This window comes from Notolepis coatsorum, assembly GCF_963971535.1.
Source record: "Notolepis coatsorum genome assembly, chromosome: 2".
NCBI lineage: Eukaryota > Metazoa > Chordata > Actinopteri > Aulopiformes > Paralepididae > Notolepis > Notolepis coatsorum.
In genome coordinates, this window is record NC_140166.1 from 226,638,833 (window position 1) to 226,659,197 (window position 20,365).

Consider the following 20,365-nt stretch of genomic DNA (forward strand, 5'->3'; position numbering starts at 1 on the left):
GTACCGCTGCTATTACTACTACTACGGCAGGAGTGGTTTTATTAAACATGGAGGGAGGTAGTAGTAATAATAATAAGGTCGCACGGCTGTTACGGTATCTGCAGGACCCGCAGCACGTCGCCCGGTTCCAGCAGCTCTGCGGGGTCCACGGGACCTTCTCGCCGCCGGGCAGCAGCAGCCGCGCCGGGGCTCTCAGCAGCGGCGGCAGCAGCAGGGACCAGCGCGCCGAGGGGGGCGAGGAGGAGAGATGCAGGGGCGGTGGAAAGGGGGGGCGCGGGGGGGACACAACCACAACAACAACAGAGGGGGTTCGACAGCGGACCACCGCCGCCTCCACGGACTGTCTGAGAGATGATGACGGGGGGGAGAGAGAGGAGAACCCCCTTCCTCCGCAGAACGGGGCAGCGGTGGGTCGGGATAATAATGAGAACGGTCGCGGTGGTGGTCAGCAGACCGGCCGGTTACCGGGGTCATCGTCGCCGGAGAGTGTCGCCCCCCAGGTCCCCTCCTCCGAGTCCTCTCTCCCCCCGACGACGAGCGGCAGCGGCACCGTGAAGCCCCTGCGCAAGAACTCTCTCACCGGCGACGCGGGGCAGGAGTTTCTGATCGAGGACAAGTTCCTCTTCTACCTGTTCACGTTCGGCACCGAGCTGGGCAACGAGCTCTTCTACATCGTCTTCTTCCCGTTCGTCATGTGGAACGTGGACGCCTTCGTCAGCCGGCGGCTGATCATGGTCTGGGTCTGGGTCATGTACCTGGGCCAGTGCACCAAGGACGTGTTCCGCTGGTCCCGGCCCGCCTCGCCGCCTGTGGTCAAGGTGGAGATGTTTTACAACTCCGAGTACAGCATGCCCTCCACCCACGCCATGTCGGGCACCGCCATACCCTTCTCCCTCTTCCTCCTGACCTACGGCCGCTGGGAGGTAAATAATAATGAAACCCTGCTGCTGTGAAATTAGGAAGCAGTCAAGTATAACACTGTAAGAAAAGAAGCGGCAAGAAAAAACGGTAAATGTCTGGCATCAATGGTTGCCAAATACTTACTGTCAAATTACAGTAAAATCAAATACATTTACAGATTACACCCTTTATTTAATGGTTAATATTTTGATAAAAGGTAATTTACTGTATTTTTATGGCATTTACACTTAAAGTAGAAAAACTGAAGTAATCTGTAGAATAATACAGTGAATTCCCTGTGAAAAAACATAAATTATTTTACAGTGTAGCTACCTATAGGAACCGATTAACCGTATGTCAATAAAAGCTAGAGCAAATGCTGTTTTTCAGAGCAAATGCTGTGCGAGAGGTAAGCAGATAGAACATGATGATTTGAGTCCAATTGATAGTTCTTTCCTAAAATGTGTCATTGGAAAGCAAAGTAGCAGAAGCTATTCTGGACTCACCTGCACCTGAGACATCAGGTCTGAGAAATTCAGTAGGGTTAATAACGTGTTTGTGTCATTAGTTCCTAAGGTACCTAATCGTTATTATTAGTGTGCCCCCCTCTTACTTAGCCCCTCCCCCCTCCCTCAGAAGTAGAAGTGGAAGCAGATAGAAACCACTTCCCCTCTGGCTTCTATAGGGAACCGTTCCTTGAGAGGTTTCACATTGTGCAACATTGGCCTTTATTTGTGCACGCATCGCATGAGTGATATTCAAACACCCAACACTGTCTTTCACTTTGAGGCAGTTATTTCAACCACCCTCTAGTCTTCTCTAGTTCCTCACTACACTATCTGATCTAAGATAAGATAAGATATTCCTTTATTGATCCCCTTGGGGGAAATTCAGGCATCATAGCAGCATGGGAGAGGGGGAGGGGGGGTACAGGACGGTAGTAGAAGACATACAGGTACAGGTCACAGAATTATAGTACAGTGGAGAAGTAACAATTAAAATAGAATAAAAAGGAAGTGTAAACAATATACAATATAATTAACTCTGGACATGCACATAATGGGCAACAAAGTGCGAGATGAGGGTATGTGGCCTCTCAGCGCACGTTAAGTTTAAAAGACAAAAGAACGACGCCCCAAAAGCAGATTAAACATGTAACTCCTGTGATGTTGAATTGAAAATGGGGGACCCTGATGTAAACAAGACGAAAGTCTTTCTCTGGTCTGCATCCCCTTAACAATTGTGTGTATTAAGCTGTTACAACTAACCTAAAGTTAGTTTAGGTTCGTGTTAACGTTAGATAATGTACAAAATAAACGTATTCCGCTGCTATAGACGTCTCTCTTTTATTTTGAAAACCCCCAGAAAGGAAGTCATTATATTAGCTTTAGTATTAGCTCCGGTTAGCTCCGAGCGTGCAGTAGTTAGTAGTATATTATCAATACCAGCCATTGGATTACTGTTTTCTAAATTGGGGAGGCTTTTAATCATCAAGGTAAGAGGATTTTAAGTCATGGTATCCATAAACTTCAATCGGTTCGGATCCTTTGAATGAATGAGAATGTAAACAAACACGGCTTCCACGTAGAAATCACTGACTGCGCGCAGAGAGGAGTCGTTCGGCAAAAAATAGTTCCGAGTATATCTGCTTAGAAAACGTAATTGTCTAATTCAATTATTTTTTATTTCTCCACGTGGTAAATACACAGGTCACAACATGTTTACAGGAACGTTTTGGAGTTGTATTTGGAGTGTATTTGGTGACTGTAGGGCACTGTAGGGAACGTCAGGCTGTAAAACCCCCCCACTTCCAGTGATGATGCTAAACTACACTAAGGGAGCGACTGTTCCCTAAGCTAAATGCACGCACAGAGACAAAAAAGGTATGTATCTTCTTGTCTAACTCCAGGGAAGATGTTAAATAAGCTAATTTCCCAAAATGTTGGAGTTTTCCTTTAAGATGCACTTAAGATTTTAGATCACTTGGAACAAGATGTTCCGGAACGTTCTATATGACATCATAGGATGACATCACAAAGGTTCCAGAACCTTCTATCATGACATCATACGCTGGTTTACATTCTATATACAGGAAGTGGGACCTCATGATAAAACAGGAAGTGGTAGCTCACAGATAAACAGGAACTATTTATGTTCCTTTGATAATTATGAATCTGAACCCTGGGTTACATTCTCCCCTTCTATCCTAATGCACGTCCCTGTGCATATTATCCCAGGACTACATTATCACAATCCTATGGGGTTCTGGGGAGTCAGGTCCTAGAATGTTTTACTTTCTAGAAAGTTCTTACCTACTAACATTAACTATTTATGTTCCTATGCTAGTTATGAATCTGGACCCTGGGTTACACATAGCCTCAACTACACATATGTAATTATGTGGAAAAGTACATAATTTCATGGTTGAGTGTACAAGGTCTATTCCACTACCTATTCCCACTTAGTAATAATCACACCGTCCTCATTTCAAATGACTGACAATCTCGGTGCATTTTTATAACACACGTTGCCGCGTGATTCACACCAGGGAGTGCAGAGGTGAGATTTCTCTAAGGGCGTGCGCTCACCATTGGCACAGCCTTTCTCCCCCGCCTGCCTGATAAGAAACCAACCAACCCCTGACCTCCAGCTGCGGAGCGCCAGATAAGCCGCTGGCTGTCGCCTCTTGTCGCTCCTCTCACTCCTCTCGCTCCTCTCTCCTCTCTCCTCACTCCCTTCACACGTTGCTGGCAGGTAGTAGCCTTTGTCTCGTCGGGACAGACGGGCGTATTCTGAACACAATACTTGTAAAACAAAGGTTTCATTTTCTAAATCATTTGTTTTGTTACTTATAACACAAATTTAGGTGCTTATTTGGGTCGTTTGGTGCAACATTAACAGACAATTAACTACTAAAATAAAATGGAATGTGTAGGTTATGTAGGTTGTTGAACCTTTTTTTAGGCTGGGACCCACAGTAATTCTGTCTCACTCTGGGACCTAGTCTTATTAACACGCCACAAAAAAAACACGTAAAATTCTTTTACGAAACGCGTCAGCCAGATGTGGTCATAAAATAAAAAATAGGTCAAACTGAGGTGATGTCTCTAAGTCATATGTCGTGCCGGCATGCATGGGCATGCCTGTGTTTTACATGGGTTCTTTCTTTGTGACGTTTTTGCATATTTGTACTAGAAATCTGTAATTCAGTGCAATTCCCCTTTAAACAAAAACATGGTTAGGGTAGAAGAGGCACGACATGGTCTCCACTCCCAAGTATACATTTAGCCTCATACATTCATACATTCATGTATGCAGCATATGATATAATCACACTGCATGCTTCCAGTTGGCCCTGCTCTCAGAGAGCACCAGGCTTCCTCAGAGAGAGGCATGTTGTATCCCCTGTCGTGAGTTTATTCTGATGTAAAAAGCAGAGCCAAGGCAGCTCCCAGGCTCTGGAACTCTCTCTCTGCCCCCGAAAGACATCAGAGATTCACAGCGCAGTCACACCAGTCGCGTGCGAAGGCAGGCGGGCGGGCGACCAGCGCTTCACTTTCGCTCCCAGGTTAATGGACAGTAGCTGTGCCCACCGGCCGCAAGCGGGCGCGCGACTCGCGGGCTGGAAGCGATCTTTTTTCCGCTTTGGTTGGATTCAGAGGCGTGCGCCACGCGCCTTTTCACAGAAATACACTCTATCTGCATTATTTATTACCACACATATAGATGTTGTTCAACCAGCTAATGTGTCTGTCTGTATCTTTCCCAATACAAATAAACCATATCACTATACTTTTTCAGCAGTACAGTCACACTGATCATCATTCTAAAATGAATTCTAACATTCTAATTAATTCTATAATACATGCAAAATGGACAATAGAACACTGGACCTGGAAATCTTTAAAAAAATCTTCAAACGGGGACTGACTTCGCAATAGACTAGGCATTTACAGCTGTTCCAATGTAAACGCGCCTTCCTCTGTGCACTTTCGCCCGCTCTGAAGTCGGACTCGGCGTGCCCGGCCCCACGCGCGCTGTTCTCGCACGGAACCCCGCGAGTGCCTGCAACATGCGCGGCTGGTGTGTTTGCGCTGTCAGAGTCCCTCGCCGTTTCCACTCCCGCCTCAAGACCGGTCTCATCTCCACTGCCTTCTCTCAGCCCCCCATCCATCCATCCATCCATCCATCCATCCATCCTCGTGTGTTTGAGTTATGTCTGTCTGTTGTTTGTCTCACTACTACCCACCGCCCCACTTTGAGTCGTAGAGAAGCAGGGCGTGTCCGACCCGTCAGAAGCCTGTAGTTGTGTTGACGCTGTGTCTCGGGCTTGGCTTGCCTGAGCAGAACAGGAATGTTCTGACGGGCTGCCTTGCAGCAGTCGGGACAATGTCATCATCCCTGCTCTCTCTCTCTCTCCAGTCTCTCCCTTGGCCCGGGCCGGCTGGCCCAGAGACAGTAACTAGAGCCATATGTCTCTCTGCCTGGGAGCTCCTGGCAAGGAGAGGAGAGGAAGGGTGGGGAGAGGAGAGAAGGGGAGAGGAGAGGAGAGGAGAGGAGAGGAGAGGAGAGGAGGGGAGAGGAGCGGAGAGGAGGTGAGGTGAGAGGAGAGGAGAGGAGCGGAGAGGAGAGGAGGGGAGAGGAGAGGAGAGGAGAGGAGAGGAGAGGAGAGGAGAGGAGAGGAGAGGAGAGGAGAGGAGGGGAGGGGAGAGGAGAGGAGGGGTGGGGAGGGGAGAGGAGAGGAGGGGTGGGGAGAGATTTGATTTGATTTGATTTTTATTTAGTACATACAATTTATACAATAGTATAAAAACAAGGGGTACAAGGATAACATGTGAAAGTCTGTCGACTTGTTTCCAACATGGTCCCAAGAAGAATACAATAAATCACAAAGAAAGAGTTAAGAAGATAAAATAGATACAACAAGTAGATAAAATAAACAACACAATTTTCTGAAAGAGCCTCATTACAGCATGTCATGTTCCTGTTCTTCAAGAGTGGTGGCCAAGCACCCTCTGCAATCTATTGTTGCAGATGTCGCTTCACACCCCTCTTGAAGACAGCAATAGTGGGGGAGTTTTGGATGGCCCTGGGCAGAGAGTTCCACAGCCGGCAGGCTGTAGACAGAAAGCCATTCTGTGAATAGGAACCCTTTCTAGGCTCATAAACTGAGAGCTGTCCAGACCGTAACTGTCGTCCGTGGACCTGGCCACGCAGGACAATGCGAGAGCATAAATAACTGGGGGCAGATCCATTTAACATTTTATATGTCCCAGTTTCAGAAAGGAGACCCTCTGCTCCGCAGGGAGCCATCCCACCTCATTGAAGTGACATGGCTCAATATTATGGGTTCGAGGTGGCAGATTTAGGACCAATCGTATGGTCTTATTTTGGCTGGTTTGTAGCCTGTTTACTTTCCACTGTAACACCACTATACCAGTACGTACATGCATAGTCATATTGGCTGAGGATCATGCCCTTGGCAAGCAATTTCATAGTTTTCCAGTGATAAGAACCTCTTTTTTCTGTGCAAAAATTTCACCCTTGTGTTAACTTTTTTGATCACCTTCAGGGCCATTGTTTTCCCTGAGAGTGTTTGCTCAAGGTCTGCACCTAGGTATTTAACACAGTCTCTAGACTCGACACTGAAGCCATTACAGCTGATCTCAAGTCGGGAACATTCCTTTAATTTATGTTTTGAGCTGAATAGAGGGAGGGGAGCATAGAGGGAGGGGAGCATAGAGGGAGGGGAGCAGAGAAGAGGGGTGGGGAGAGGAGGGGAGGGGAGAGGAGGGGTGGGGAGAGGAGGGGTGGGGAGGGGAGAGGAGGGGTGGGGAGAGGAGAGGAGAGGAGAGGAGAGGTGGGGAGGGGAGAGGAGGGGTGGGGAGATGTAATAAAGAGGAGTTTAGATTTGAGGAGAGGGAGGAGGGAGAGGAGGGGGAAGATGTGAAGGAGAGAGGAGTTCAGATTTGAGGAGAGGGAGAGGGAGAGGAGGGGGAAGATGTGAAGGAGAGAGGAGTTCAGATTTGAGGAGAGATAGAGGGAGAGGAGGGGGAAGATGTGAAGGAGAGAGGAGTTTAGATTTGAGGAGCGGCGTGGTGGGAGCTTAGACGTGGGTAAATGAGGGGAGAAAAGAGGAGAGGACTGGTGGAGAGCTGTGAGGAGTTCAGAGGAGAAGAGGGGGGGGTGGGGAGGAGGCGGAGGGGAGGGGTTTAGATGAAAGGAGAAAGGATGAGCAAGAAGAGGAATAGAAGCGATGGGGGGGGCAGTATAAATATAACAAGAGTACTAGTGTGAGGGCCTGGGTTCCAGACTGAGAGACCATATTATGTTTACATCTGGGGCCCTGGCTGGACAGCTTTAACCCTTTCACTACCACACTACCAAAGGGTTAACCCTTTCACGATGACAATACAGAAGGTTAACCCTTTTCACTGCCACGCGACAAAGCGTTTAAACCCTTTCACTACCACACTATAGAAGGTTATCCCTTTCACTACCACACTACAGCCGGTTGACCGTCTGTAGTGTGGTAGTGAAAGGGTTAACCGTCTGTAGTGTGGTAGTGAAAGGGTTAAAGGGGAAATCCACCTATTCTATAATACGGTACAGCTCCGTTCTTCAGCCTCTCCTCGAGCTCAGTACTCAGAGAGACGAGACCCTAGTGATGATGTCATCGAGAGACAAATTCCGAGGAGCTGGAACGACTATTCTGTGACGGTAACCATGGTGATTTTACTGGGATATGGGTACAGTTTCTTTCATCCAGTGCTGGAAGCACTCAATTTAAATAACTAATTTAGATAATTGCTCAAACGGAATTCTTATGAGACAACAAAGTCAGCCTCTATAGTTCCTGGTCTTTGGACCAACTCCAAAGAATTCCATGTCTTAGGGAGACCGTTGTCTAATGTATTTGTTTACATAGATATCGACTGAACTGTCCACAATCATAACTGTCAAAGACCAGTGGAATAGCACAATGTAAACTAATCTAACTTCAAGAACCTACGGTTTAGAGGGAAAGTACGAGCAAGAAGAAGAATAGAGCAGAGAACGAGGGAGGAGGGAGCGGAGCGGAGGAGAAGGTGAAGCAGAGGGGAATTAACCACAACAAAAGAGGAAGACGGAGGAGAGAGAGAGGACAGAGGAGAAAGGATGAGGAGGGGAGGTGGAAACAGATTAGACTGACGACGAGAGATGGGGAGAGGAGAGGAACGGAGAGAGAGAAGGTAGAGGAGAGAAGTGATCATAATATAATAAGAGGAGGGGAGGTGGAAACAGATTAGACTGACGACGAGAGACGGGGAGAGGAGAGGAACGGAGAGAGAGAAGGTAGAGGAGAGAAGTGATCATAATATAATAAGAGGAGGGGAGGTGGAAACAGATTAGACTGCCGACGAGAGACGGGGAGAGGAGAGGAATGGAGAGAGAAGGTAGAGGAGAGAAGTGATCATTATATAACGAGAGGAGGTAGAGGAGAGAAGGTATAATATAATAAGAGGAGAGAGAGGAGAGAAGTGATCATAATATAATAAGAGGAGGGAGAGGAGAGAAGGTATAATATAATACGAGGAGGGAGAGGAGAGAAGGTATAATATAATAAGAGGAGGGAGAGGAGAGAAGTGATCATAATATAACGAGAGGAGGGAGAGGAGAGAAGGTATAATATAATAAGAGGAGGGAGAGGAGAGAAGGTATAATATAATAAGAGGAGGGAGAGGAAATTGAGAGGAAATGGAGGCCAAGAGGGAGAAGATGAGAAGAGAGAACGGGAGAAAAGGGTGAAAGGAAGAAGAAAAGAGATAGAAGAAGAGAGTAGGAGGTGAAAGAGAAGAGAGGAGATGAGGAGAGAGAAAAGAGGAGATGAGAGGAGAGGAAGAGCAGCCAGAAGAGAGGAAGAGCAGAAAGAAGAGGGGAGGATAGAGAGAATAGAGGAAGAGCAGCAAGAAGAGAGGATGAGCAGAAAGAAGAGAGGAGGATAGAGAGAATAGAGGAAGAACAGCCAGAAGAGAGGAGGAGAGAGAAGAGAGGAAGAGCAGAAAGAAGAGGGGAGGATAGAGAGAATAGAGGAAGAGCAGCAAGGAGAGAGGAGAAGAGAAGAGAGGAGAACCAGCAGAGTGAAGCAGGAAATGGCCACAGAATGAACTCTGAATGAATGGAATGGAAGCTCCAGCGGGGCTTTAGAGACATTTCAGACCAACCGAGTCCTTCTCACAAAGATCTTTGTTTCATTATCTTGTCAGTGTCTTTGTTTCAACACGTTATCTTGTCAGAGTGTCTTTGTTTCAACACGTTATCTTGTCAGTGTCTTGTCTTTGTTTCAACACATTATCTTGTCAGAGTGTCTTTGTTTCAACACATTATCTTGTCAGAGTGTCTTTGTTTCAACACATTATCTTGTCAGAGTGTCTTTGTTTCAACACGTTATCTTGTCAGAGTGTCTTTGTTTCAACACATTATCTTGTCAGAGTGTCTTTGTTTCAACACGTTATCTTGTCAGAGTGTCTTTGTTTCAACACATTATCTTGTCAGAGTGTCTTTGTTTCAACACGTTATCTTGTCAGTGTCTTTGTTTCAACACATTATCTTGTCAGAACACATTATCTTGTCAGAGTGTCTTTGTTTCAACACATTATCTTGTCAGAGTGTCTTTGTTTCAACACGCAACACATTATCTTGTCAGAGTGTCTTTGTTTCAACACGTTATCTTGTCAGAGTGTCTTTGTTTCAACACGTTATCTTGTCAGAGTGTCTTTGTTTCAACACATTATCTTGTCAGGGTGTCTTTGTTTCAACACATTATCTTGTCAGAGTGTCTTTGTTTCAACACGTTATCTTGTCAGAGTGTCTTTGTTTCAACACGTTATCTTGTCCACAATCTTTGTTTCAACGCCATAGTGGTGGTTGGCGTGGCCCCCTTTTATTTTTGTTCTTTTTCTGTTCTGTTCTGTTGAACCGGAACGTGATACGTAACTGTAAACATGCTTTGTGTTGGACTTCCTCCCAGAGGAGCGAGTGAACGAGGTGGTGATTCTAAAGCTCTTCCTCTCAGCGTGAAGCAGTTGTTGTTCTCCCCTCAACTCGAGACCTACGTGTTCCTCCTTCAAAATCCTCACAATGATAATAATAATAATAATGATAATAATAAACATTATTTGTATAGCACCTTTCATACAAGAATTGCTGCCCAATAGTGCTTCACAGCAGTGATATAGACACAAAATAGACATCAGGCATAAAATGAGTATAAAACTGGCACACTTACAGACAGGCATAAAATGAGCAGAGAATTGATATTAAAACCTCCTGGAAAGATTTAAATATATTTATGTCATTAAAATCTATGAAAAATAATAAAAAAAAGATTGTAATAGATTTCTGCGTTAAAATGTCCAACTGATGGAAGATAAACCAAACTGTTACTATACGTTTACTCTTTAGTTGTTTAGTTCAGTCATATGTCATTGGGGTCTTTAAGGTTTTCCTTTCTTTGTTCTTCATGCTTAATTCGTTATTTGATGGACAATAGGCGACTCTTTCACGGATAACAGCGTCTGTGGCACTGCAGCCATGTTTACAGAAGGATAACAGTCTTTACCGTCAGATTACATTAACCGCTCGATTCAACTCTGACTGCTAGTGGACTTAAGACTTTCTTTAGTTGGGGACACGCCCATAATTGACCATAATTCACACTGCAGCCATTTCTCTCTTAGATGATGCCAGTGGGAACTGGGAACAGCTTGGAAAGGAATCCCATCCTGAGCATGACATAATAAGACCAAAATGGTCGCTGTGTGAATATGGTCAATAAGAATGAAAGACAGCCGAGAGCAGCACCCCTGTTCCCTACTCATCGATGATGTTAGTCCTCGAGTCGTTTCCCGGCACAACCCCATGATGCCGTGCTTCATGTCCAGCTCCTCCTTAGCCACAAAACTAACGGAATGTCACGTGGACGCTCTAAAAAACAGCACGTCGTCAACACACTCACAGAAGGGCACCTGAAACAAACCACTCTGCTTTAAGGCGCACTAGTGTGGAGCCGGTTCCATGGCTTCTCCTACAGAGAAGAGTGACCCACCACCCATTACTTTATTCTAGTAGTTTCTATGGCACGCCGGCCAGTGGCCAGAGAGCCGTGGGTGTCCAGTATGAAGAGCGGCGTGGATTGTGCTGAGGAAGGACTCTACTCATCGACGACATCGTTCAGATTCAGATTATTTTATTGTCACAGCTTTTTAAATGTACACACATTCAGAAGAACGTGAGACGCTTGTTTTTCCCGGCTCCTCAACCGTAGTAGATTTGTAAACATAGTTACAACATATATTATATCTATACAAACTACAACTATAAGCTATAAGTAGGGGTGCACCGATATATCGGTCGGGTATCGGTATCGGCCGATAAGTGCCTTGTTGACTGCTATCGGCCTATCGGCCGATAAGCTCAAATGTGCCGATAGCAGTCGCCGATAAATACCCATCAATTTGTGTAGCGTCAAAAGGCAAAAAAAAAAAAGTTCACTCGCGAACTACCTACCTGCACAGCGCCCGCCGTCCCCCACACACACACACAAGCTACTGCATCAAAGTAACTATTTATGATTAACAAGGCATTCGTTTTGTGGCATTAGCGTTATATAGTTAGTGTTACACGGACAATAACATCAGCATATTATTATTACCCATAGCAGCAAGGCATTACTCCGAGTCCGTTCATTAGCTACCGGGAGATGCAAGACTAATGTTACTGGTGAAAATGTGATTTGCGTTGGAATACTCCTTTGTCAACTTGCTGTACTTTGCTTGCAGGTCTGCAGCCATTATTGCTGCATTATGAATAGTCCCAACTTTAGCCAAGGTAACGTTATGGCTAAACCTTTAACAATAGTTAACGCTAGCTTTCGGTTAGCTGTTCAATGCTATTAATAACACAACTCCCCGTCAACACCCTCTCTCGGGAAGATGGCATTTAAGAAAGTATCTGCTGTTAAAATGAAGTGTTACACGTTCAATAACAAGCATATTATTTACCCGAAGATAGCAGTAAACAAGGCATTACTCCGTTAGTCCGTTCATAGCTCGGTTCCATTCCGTTGCTCATTCCGTACCCAACTACACATTCTGCAATCTGTTAATAAAGTTTTCAACCAGACAAATGTATAGAAAGGCTTTGTTTTATTATAACATTTGTTGCAGTAAAATCATTATGTCTCATTTGGTCATGCGTGGAGCGCCGGTCGGTAGGCCGGGCAGCTAACGTAGCTACGTTAAATGTGTTCTGCTCTCGCAAACAGAACAATGGCGGCATGCCCGGAAGTAGAAAAATGCATAAACGCTTGCCGATTGGTGGTAAGGACAGCAGGAGGTGGGTGCTAGCGGTGTGGCGTAATTGGCCGAATCGACTGTCAATCAAAATGGTTCCATTGCATTGGTTGAAAGCTCTGGTTGAGAGAATAGTATCCCGCTGCAGGCCGCAAGAATGGTTCCATTGCATTGGTTGAAAGCTCTGGTTGAGAAAATAGTATCCCTCTGCAGGCCGCAAGACGATACTGGGAGAGAGATAGTGATACCATAAACATATTTCTTGATGTTTCCTTTTTTTAAGTAAGTAAAGAGGCCTACAAATACAAACATACAAATACAAATATACAGTAGTTTCATTAAACATTTTTTTTTTTTTTTTTTTTTTACAAATACTTATATACAAATATACAAATATCGGTATCGGTATCGGCCGATAGTGTTAGTTGAACAATCGGTATCGGTATCGGCGGCCAATTTTCATATCGGTGCATCCCTAGCTATAAGCTATAAATATAAACTATAACTATAAACAAAATAAGTTATAAATAAACTATACTCTATATACTATACTATAAAACTAAACATAATACACAACGTATATTCTATCTATACAAACTATGCTAATAATGCTATGCTAACTGTATAAATAGCTATAAACTATAGAATATAAACTAAAACTATAAACTAAACTATAGACTAAACATAATACACAATATGCTTGTGTGATGATTTCAGAGTCTGTCCGTCAGTGGTCTGTTTGCCCGGTGGAGGTAGCTGTTCAGAGGGCTCGGGGGTCCAAAATTCTGAACTGTCCCTTTAACCCGACTCTCTAGTCCAGGGGTGGCCAACCCGCGGCTCGCGAGCCGCATGCGGCTCTTTGCCCGTCAATGTGCGGCTCTTCCATCCATAAAAAAAAATAAAAAAAAATAAAAAAAAAATATTTTTAAAATTTTTTTTTTTTTTTTTTTTTTACCTTTTTTTTTTTTTTATGTCACTCATTCCATAAGGACGTAGAATAAACATTTACATTTTTTTTTTAAATGGTCCATTTGCATGTTCTTGGTATCTGAATCTACATGTAGGGACATTATATGGATCAGTGTCAGAAATAGTGTGTCTGTTACTAGGCTTGAGTAAATTGTAATGAACCAAAGGAGAATATCAATTCTATTTAAAAAAAAAATTATCTTTGACTGTAAATAACACCATGCTAAAATTGACCAGACCTGAAAAATCTAAGCAAATGAATAAAGGGAAGATGATTAAACAGAAGGTTTTGTAGATACAGTACTGAATTCTGCCATCTTTTTTATAATGTAAATTTCTCCACCATTCTTCATCATATTGCAACACCGTTTTTTGCAAGACGTTCACAGAAAGGTAGAGAAACTAACTGCGTTCTGTTTTATGGCAATAACGTTCAGGTTTGTGGGAGATAATCCCAAAAAATAAGAGAAATTAAAAAGTAAATCCAGAAGTCAGATGATTGACAGGGGCTGGTGTGAGCTGGGTAGGGTAGTTTTTCGAAATTTGAAAGCCCTGAGTCTCTTCCTTCAAAAGACTACACTCACTTTTGGCTGTGCCACTTCCTCCTGTCAATATGCGCCGGTTTCCGACTCAATGCCCTGAGATTTCTATAATCTTATATTTCACTAATAACAGTTAAAATAATTGGTAAACAAACATAATGCTGAAAATATACACTTTTACTGTATATCTCGGGCTTAAGAGGTTAACCCTGTGAGGCCCAAATTAAAAAGAAATTAGCAACTTCAGAGGCCAGAGGGTGGGACATATAAACACATTTACTATCAAATAGCATTGTGAGGCTGAACAACAGGACCAATTGACTATACATGTGCTTAAAGGGGAACTATCTTATAAATGGCTTTTTTCAGTGTTTACCATTGTTTCTTAGCTATGTGGACTTATATTAATAGGATATATGTCTCTAATTCTCATATTGGCGAATTCTTCCAATTCTCCTCTCACAATATTCACCCTCACTGAACTGAGTCATCTGAAAATGTGCATATCTGTGATGTCAGAGATTTCTCAGCTGCATAATAATGTGGCAGTTGATGTGGCAGTTGGCACCAGGCCACACAGTGGTTGGAGCCCAGCCTCAAAACGGCTTAAGATCTTGAGGTAGAAAAATGCGGTTTTTAGTACTTGATTAGAAATACAAAACAATGCATTTTTTTTGAAAAAAACCTAGGTGTTCCATAGACTCACAGGAATTGTGTAAAAGTGCCCAAATAGTGAAAGAAATAGTAAAATAGTTCCCCTTTAACATTTTTTAAATAAACATAATTTTTTTAAATGGCTAAAAGTGATTTTGTAATTTTGCAACCGTGGGTCTCACAGGGTACTTTTAACCCTGTGAGGCCCAAATAAAAAAGACATTAGCAACTTCAGAGGCCAGAGGGTGAGACCTATAAACACATGAAGGGTGTCGTGACTGAAAAAAAAGGTTGAGAAACGCTAGTATATGGTGTGGCTCTTTGTGGTACCACAGTCATTTTTTTGTGGCTCTTAGTCTCTGACTGGTTGGCCACCCCTGCTCTAGTCTCTCCCTCTCTCTCAGGCTTCACTCCGGAGCTTGGGTCGTGTTTAAAGGCCTAACACAGCGTGCCCTGGAAGCAGGGGGGGGGGGGGGTGGGGGTTGGCGGGCGACCGACCCACTACAAGATCACAGAGCGAGGCTAGTAGTCAACAACTAGTGGGCAGGGAACCACAAGCCACCCAACAAACACACTCTGTCCATAAAGCTCAGGCCGACCACTGGATCACCGCAGTAGGGAGTGCTGTGGCGGCAGGCGTGTGGCCAAGACGAGCAGCAAACATGGCTGTGGGGCCCCGTGTGTGTGTGTGTGTGTGTGTGTGTGTGTGTGTGTGTGCGTGTGCGTGTGCGTGTGCGTGCGTTGACTCGGGGCAGATGAGACTGTTTGGACAGTGTTCTCCACAAAGGACTAACGGTTTCCTCAATCCCCCCACCTCTCTCTCTCTCTCTCTCTCTCTCTCTCTCTCTCTCTCTCTCTCTCTCTCTCTCTCTGCTCGTACTCGCCGCGGCGCTTGCTTTTCCCACACACATGACGTTGACCTCAGGAGTGTTGGCATGTGTGTGTGTGTGTGTGTGTGTGACCTGGCTTTGCAGCTTAATCTATTCACACACAAAGTACACTCCCCCCCCCCCTTCTCTCTCCCGTTCCCCTTCACGGTCTCTCTCTCTCTGCGTCTCTCCTCGTCTCTGTTCTCGTGTGTTGTATGTATGTGTGGTATGAACCTGTATTTGTAACCGGTTCTGTTCAGTCCATCGGAGACACGGGTACTAAGTGAGCCTTTTCTCCCGGTCTCTCTGATCTCCTGCGTGTGGCCGCAGACAGGTCCTGTGAGGAAAGAAACCCCTGTTTGTGAGGAAATAAACCCTGTTTGTGAGGAAATAAACCCCTGTTTGTGAGGAAAGAAACCCTGTTTGTGAGGAAAGAAACCCTGTTTGTGAGGAAAGAAACCCCTGTTTGTGAGGAAAGAAAGAAACCCTGTTTGTGAGGAAAGAAACCCCTGTTTGTGAGGAAAGAAACCCTGTTTGTGAGGAAAGAAACCCCTGTTTGTGAGGAAAGAAACCCCTGTTTGTGAGGAAAGAAACCCTGTTTGTGAGGAAAGAAACCCCTGTTTGTGAGGAAAGAAAGAAACCCTGTTTGTGAGGAAAGAAACCCCTGTTTGTGAGGAAAGAAACCCTGTTTGTGAGGAAAGAAACCCCTGTTTGTGAGGAAAGAAACCCCTGTTTGTGAGGAAAGAAACCCTGTTTGTGAGGAAAGAAACCCCTGTTTGTGAGGAAAGAAACCCCTGTTTGTGAGGAAAGAAACCCCTGTTTGTGAGGAAAGAAACCCTGTTTGTGAGGAAAGAAACCCCTGTTTGTGAGGAAAGAAACCCTGTTTGTGAGGAAAGAAACCCCTGTTTGTGAGGAAAGAAACCCTGTTTGTGAGGAAAGAAACCCCTGTTTGTGAGGAAAGAAACCCTGTTTGTGAGGAAAGAAACCCCTGTTTGTGAGGAAAGAAACCCTGTTTGTGAGGAAAGAAACCCCTGTTTGTGAGGAAAGAAACCCTGTTTGTGAGGAAAGAAACCCTGTTTGTGAGGAAATAAACCCCTGTTTGTGAGGAAAGAAACCCTGTTTGTGAGGAAATAAACCCCTGTTTGTGAGGAAAGAAACCCTGTTTGTGAGTAAAGAAACCCTGTTTGTGAGGAAAGAAACCCTGTTTGTGAGGAAATAAACCCTGTTTGTGAGGAAAGAAACCCTGTTTGTGAGGAAAGAAACCCTGTTTGTGATGAAATAAACCCTGTTTGTGAGGAAAGAAACCCTGTTTGTGAGGAAAGAAACCCCTCTTTGTGAGGAAAGAAGCCCCTGTTTGTGAGGAAAGAAACCCCTGTTTGTGAGGAAAGAAACCCTGTTTGTGAGGAAAGAAACCCCTGTTTGTGAGGAAAGAAACCCTGTTTGTGAGGAAAGAAACCCCTGTTTGTGAGGAAAGAAACCCTGTTTGTGAGGAAAGAAACCCCTGTTTGTGAGGAAAGAAACCCTGTTTGTGAGGAAAGAAACCCTGTTTGTGAGGAAATAAACCCCTGTTTGTGAGGAAAGAAACCCTGTTTGTGAGGAAATAAACCCCTGTTTGTGAGGAAAGAAACCCTGTTTGTGAGTAAAGAAACCCTGTTTGTGAGGAAAGAAACCCTGTTTGTGAGGAAATAAACCCTGTTTGTGAGGAAAGAAACCCTGTTTGTGAGGAAATAAACCCCTGTTTGTGAGGAAATAAACCCCTGTTTGTGAGGAAAGAAACCCTGTTTGTGAGGAAAGAAACCCTGTTTGTGAGGAAAGAAACCCCTGTTTGTGAGGAAATAAACCCTGTTTGTGAGGAAATAAACCCCTGTTTGTGAGGAAAGAAACCCTGTTTGTGAGGAAAGAAACCCTGTTTGTGAGGAAAGAAACCCCTGTTTGTGAGGAAAGAAAGAAACCCTGTTTGTGAGGAAAGAAACCCCTGTTTGTGAGGAAAGAAACCCTGTTTGTGAGGAAAGAAACCCCTGTTTGTGAGGAAAGAAACCCCTGTTTGTGAGGAAAGAAACCCTGTTTGTGAGGAAAGAAACCCCTGTTTGTGAGGAAAGAAAGAAACCCTGTTTGTGAGGAAAGAAACCCCTGTTTGTGAGGAAAGAAACCCTGTTTGTGAGGAAAGAAACCCCTGTTTGTGAGGAAAGAAACCCCTGTTTGTGAGGAAAGAAACCCTGTTTGTGAGGAAAGAAACCCCTGTTTGTGAGGAAAGAAACCCCTGTTTGTGAGGAAAGAAACCCCTGTTTGTGAGGAAAGAAACCCTGTTTGTGAGGAAAGAAACCCCTGTTTGTGAGGAAAGAAACCCTGTTTGTGAGGAAAGAAACCCCTGTTTGTGAGGAAAGAAACCCTGTTTGTGAGGAAAGAAACCCTGTTTGTGAGGAAAGAAACCCCTGTTTGTGAGGAAAGAAACCCTGTTTGTGAGGAAAGAAACCCCTGTTTGTGAGGAAAGAAACCCTGTTTGTGAGGAAAGAAACCCTGTTTGTGAGGAAATAAACCCCTGTTTGTGAGGAAAGAAACCCTGTTTGTGAGGAAATAAACCCCTGTTTGTGAGGAAAGAAACCCTGTTTGTGAGTAAAGAAACCCTGTTTGTGAGGAAAGAAACCCTGTTTGTGAGGAAATAAACCCTGTTTGTGAGGAAAGAAACCCTGTTTGTGAGGAAAGAAACCCTGTTTGTGATGAAATAAACCCTGTTTGTGAGGAAAGAAACCCTGTTTGTGAGGAAAGAAACCCCTCTTTGTGAGGAAAGAAACCCCTGTTTGTGAGGAAAGAAACCCCTGTTTGTGAGGAAAGAAACCCTGTTTGTGAGGAAAGAAACCCCTGTTTGTGAGGAAAGAAACCCTGTTTGTGAGGAAAGAAACCCCTGTTTGTGAGGAAAGAAACCCTGTTTGTGAGGAAAGAAACCCCTGTTTGTGAGGAAAGAAACCCTGTTTGTGAGGAAAGAAACCCCTGTTTGTGAGGAAAGAAACCCTGTTTGTGAGGAAATAAACCCTGTTTGTGAGGAAATAAACCCCTGTTTGTGAGGAAAGAAACCCTGTTTGTGAGGAAATAAACCCCTGTTTGTGAGGAAAGAAACCCTGTTTGTGAGTAAAGAAACCCTGTTTGTGAGGAAAGAAACCCTGTTTGTGAGGAAATAAACCCTGTTTGTGAGGAAAGAAACCCTGTTTGTGAGGAAAGAAACCCTGTTTGTGATGAAATAAACCCTGTTTGTGAGGAAAGAAACCCTGTTTGTGAGGAAAGAAACCCCTGTTTGTGAGGAAAGAAACCCCTGTTTGTGAGGAAAGAAACCCTGTTTGTGAGTAAAGAAACCCTGTTTGTGAGGAAATAAACCCCTGTTTGTGAGGAAAGAAACCCTGTTTGTGAGGAAAGCTGTTTGTGAGGAAAGAAACCCTGTTTGTGAGGAAAGAAACCCCTGTTTGTGAGGAAAGAAACCCTGTTTGTGAGTAAAGAAACCCTGTTTGTGAGGAAATAAACCCCTGTTTGTGAGGAAAGAAACCCTGTTTGTGAGGAAAGAACCCTGTTTGTGAGGAAATAAACCCCTGTTTGTGAGGAAAGAAACCCCTGTTTGTGAGGAAAGAAACCCTGTTTGTGACGATCCTGTACTGTTCAGTAGTACACGCTTTCCTCGCACATAAAAGCCGCCCTATCTTTTTGACAGCTTACATAAAAGTGAATCGCACAGTGCATGTAAATGAGTTACCCCGGGCCAAGTTCTCAAAGCCTTTGATCACGGTGTGCATGTGTAATGCACAGTAACACGCCCCAGTACTTGAAGCGTGACCGGTTTTAGAGTTCATTGCCTCTTCTTCCCACTGGCGTAGAGGAGAGAGTGTGTTTTCAATGAGCTTGTTGAGAGGCTAATTTCAGTCTGCGTTGTTTAACCCCTCGGCTGCTTTCTGTCCACGATAAAAACCAAAGTACCAGAGTGTCTTGTCACGGAGGTCAGGTCCATAATGTGCTGTGCATTAATGTAACACGGTCGAAAGAAACCGGCCCTGCTCGGTGTAGTGAACTCACTCTTAAGTTGAAATGCCAGGTGGCAGACCGGGTAAGACCGGGGTTTAAAGTCTTCGCGGTCAGGCTGGTCAGAGGACAGACGCGGAGTATAAAGTGCCTGGCAGTAGCCGCTAGCCGGGGAGACCTTCGGTTTGGGTCTCAACCTTTTCGGTTTGAGAACAGAGGCATGTCTGTTCGCGAACCCACCCCCCACCCCCACCCCCTGTGGCCCTACATAGTCAAGCAGACGGAATGGACTTTGACACAAAATAATGATTTCTATTCCTACTTTTCTGATCGACTTGATGAGGGATTGGAGGAGGACTTTAGACTTCAAATGTTCTTTATTTCACAAGAAAAAAGCACCGGAACTGAAATATAATTTTGCGATCGGGTTGAGGACCACTGCGTTATACTAGCAACATAATGTAAATGGTAAAAGTCTGCATTTAGATTCCTATCAAGTGTTTTCATTGCAATAGGAGTTGGAATTATATCATGGATTCCTTCTCGTTTTTTCAACGCAATAACTTGAATAGCTTTCGTTCTAATCCCATCAAATTTGCCGTGCACATCCATGAAGCCAGATGAAGAAGCCTGTTGATTTTGGTGACCCCATTCCTGTAGTGCCACCATCAGACCAAAACGCTCAATATTTAACAAGTGTATAATCGAACGGCTTTCATTCTAACCTTTCGAATTTGCTGTGCACATTCATGACCCCTGTAGTCTGTAAAACTACTACTATTGCATGGGCCATACTGCTGACTATCTTTCTTTATTTCTCCGTTTCTCTCTCTTACTCTCCCTCTTTCTCTCTTTCTCTTGCTCTGTCCCTCTGTTCTCTCTCCTCTCTCTCCCTCTCTTTGTCTTTCTCTCTCTCTCTTGCTCTGTCCCTCTATTTCTCTCTCCCCTCTCTCCCCCTCTCTTTGTCTTTCTCTCTCCTCTCTTGCTCTGTCCCTCTGTTTCTCTCTCCTCTCTCTCCCCCTCTCTTTATCTTTCTCTCTCCTCTCTTGGTCTCCCTCTGTTTCTCTCTCCCTCTCTCCCCTCTCTTTTCGGTCTC

At 44.5% G+C, this 20,365-nt stretch overlaps 1 protein-coding gene across 1 annotated transcript in view; it reads left to right on the top strand.

Moving 5' to 3' along the window:
• Positions 1-377: 377 nt before the first annotated feature.
• sgpp1b (sphingosine-1-phosphate phosphatase 1b) overlaps positions 378-20,365 on the top strand; it is a 58,425-nt gene continuing 38,437 nt past the window's right edge. The window contains exon 1 of the mRNA XM_084337099.1: positions 378-923. Coding sequence (XP_084193225.1) covers positions 693-923 — 231 coding nt within the window. The 5' untranslated portion in view covers positions 378-692. The remainder of the gene's footprint in view (positions 924-20,365) is intronic.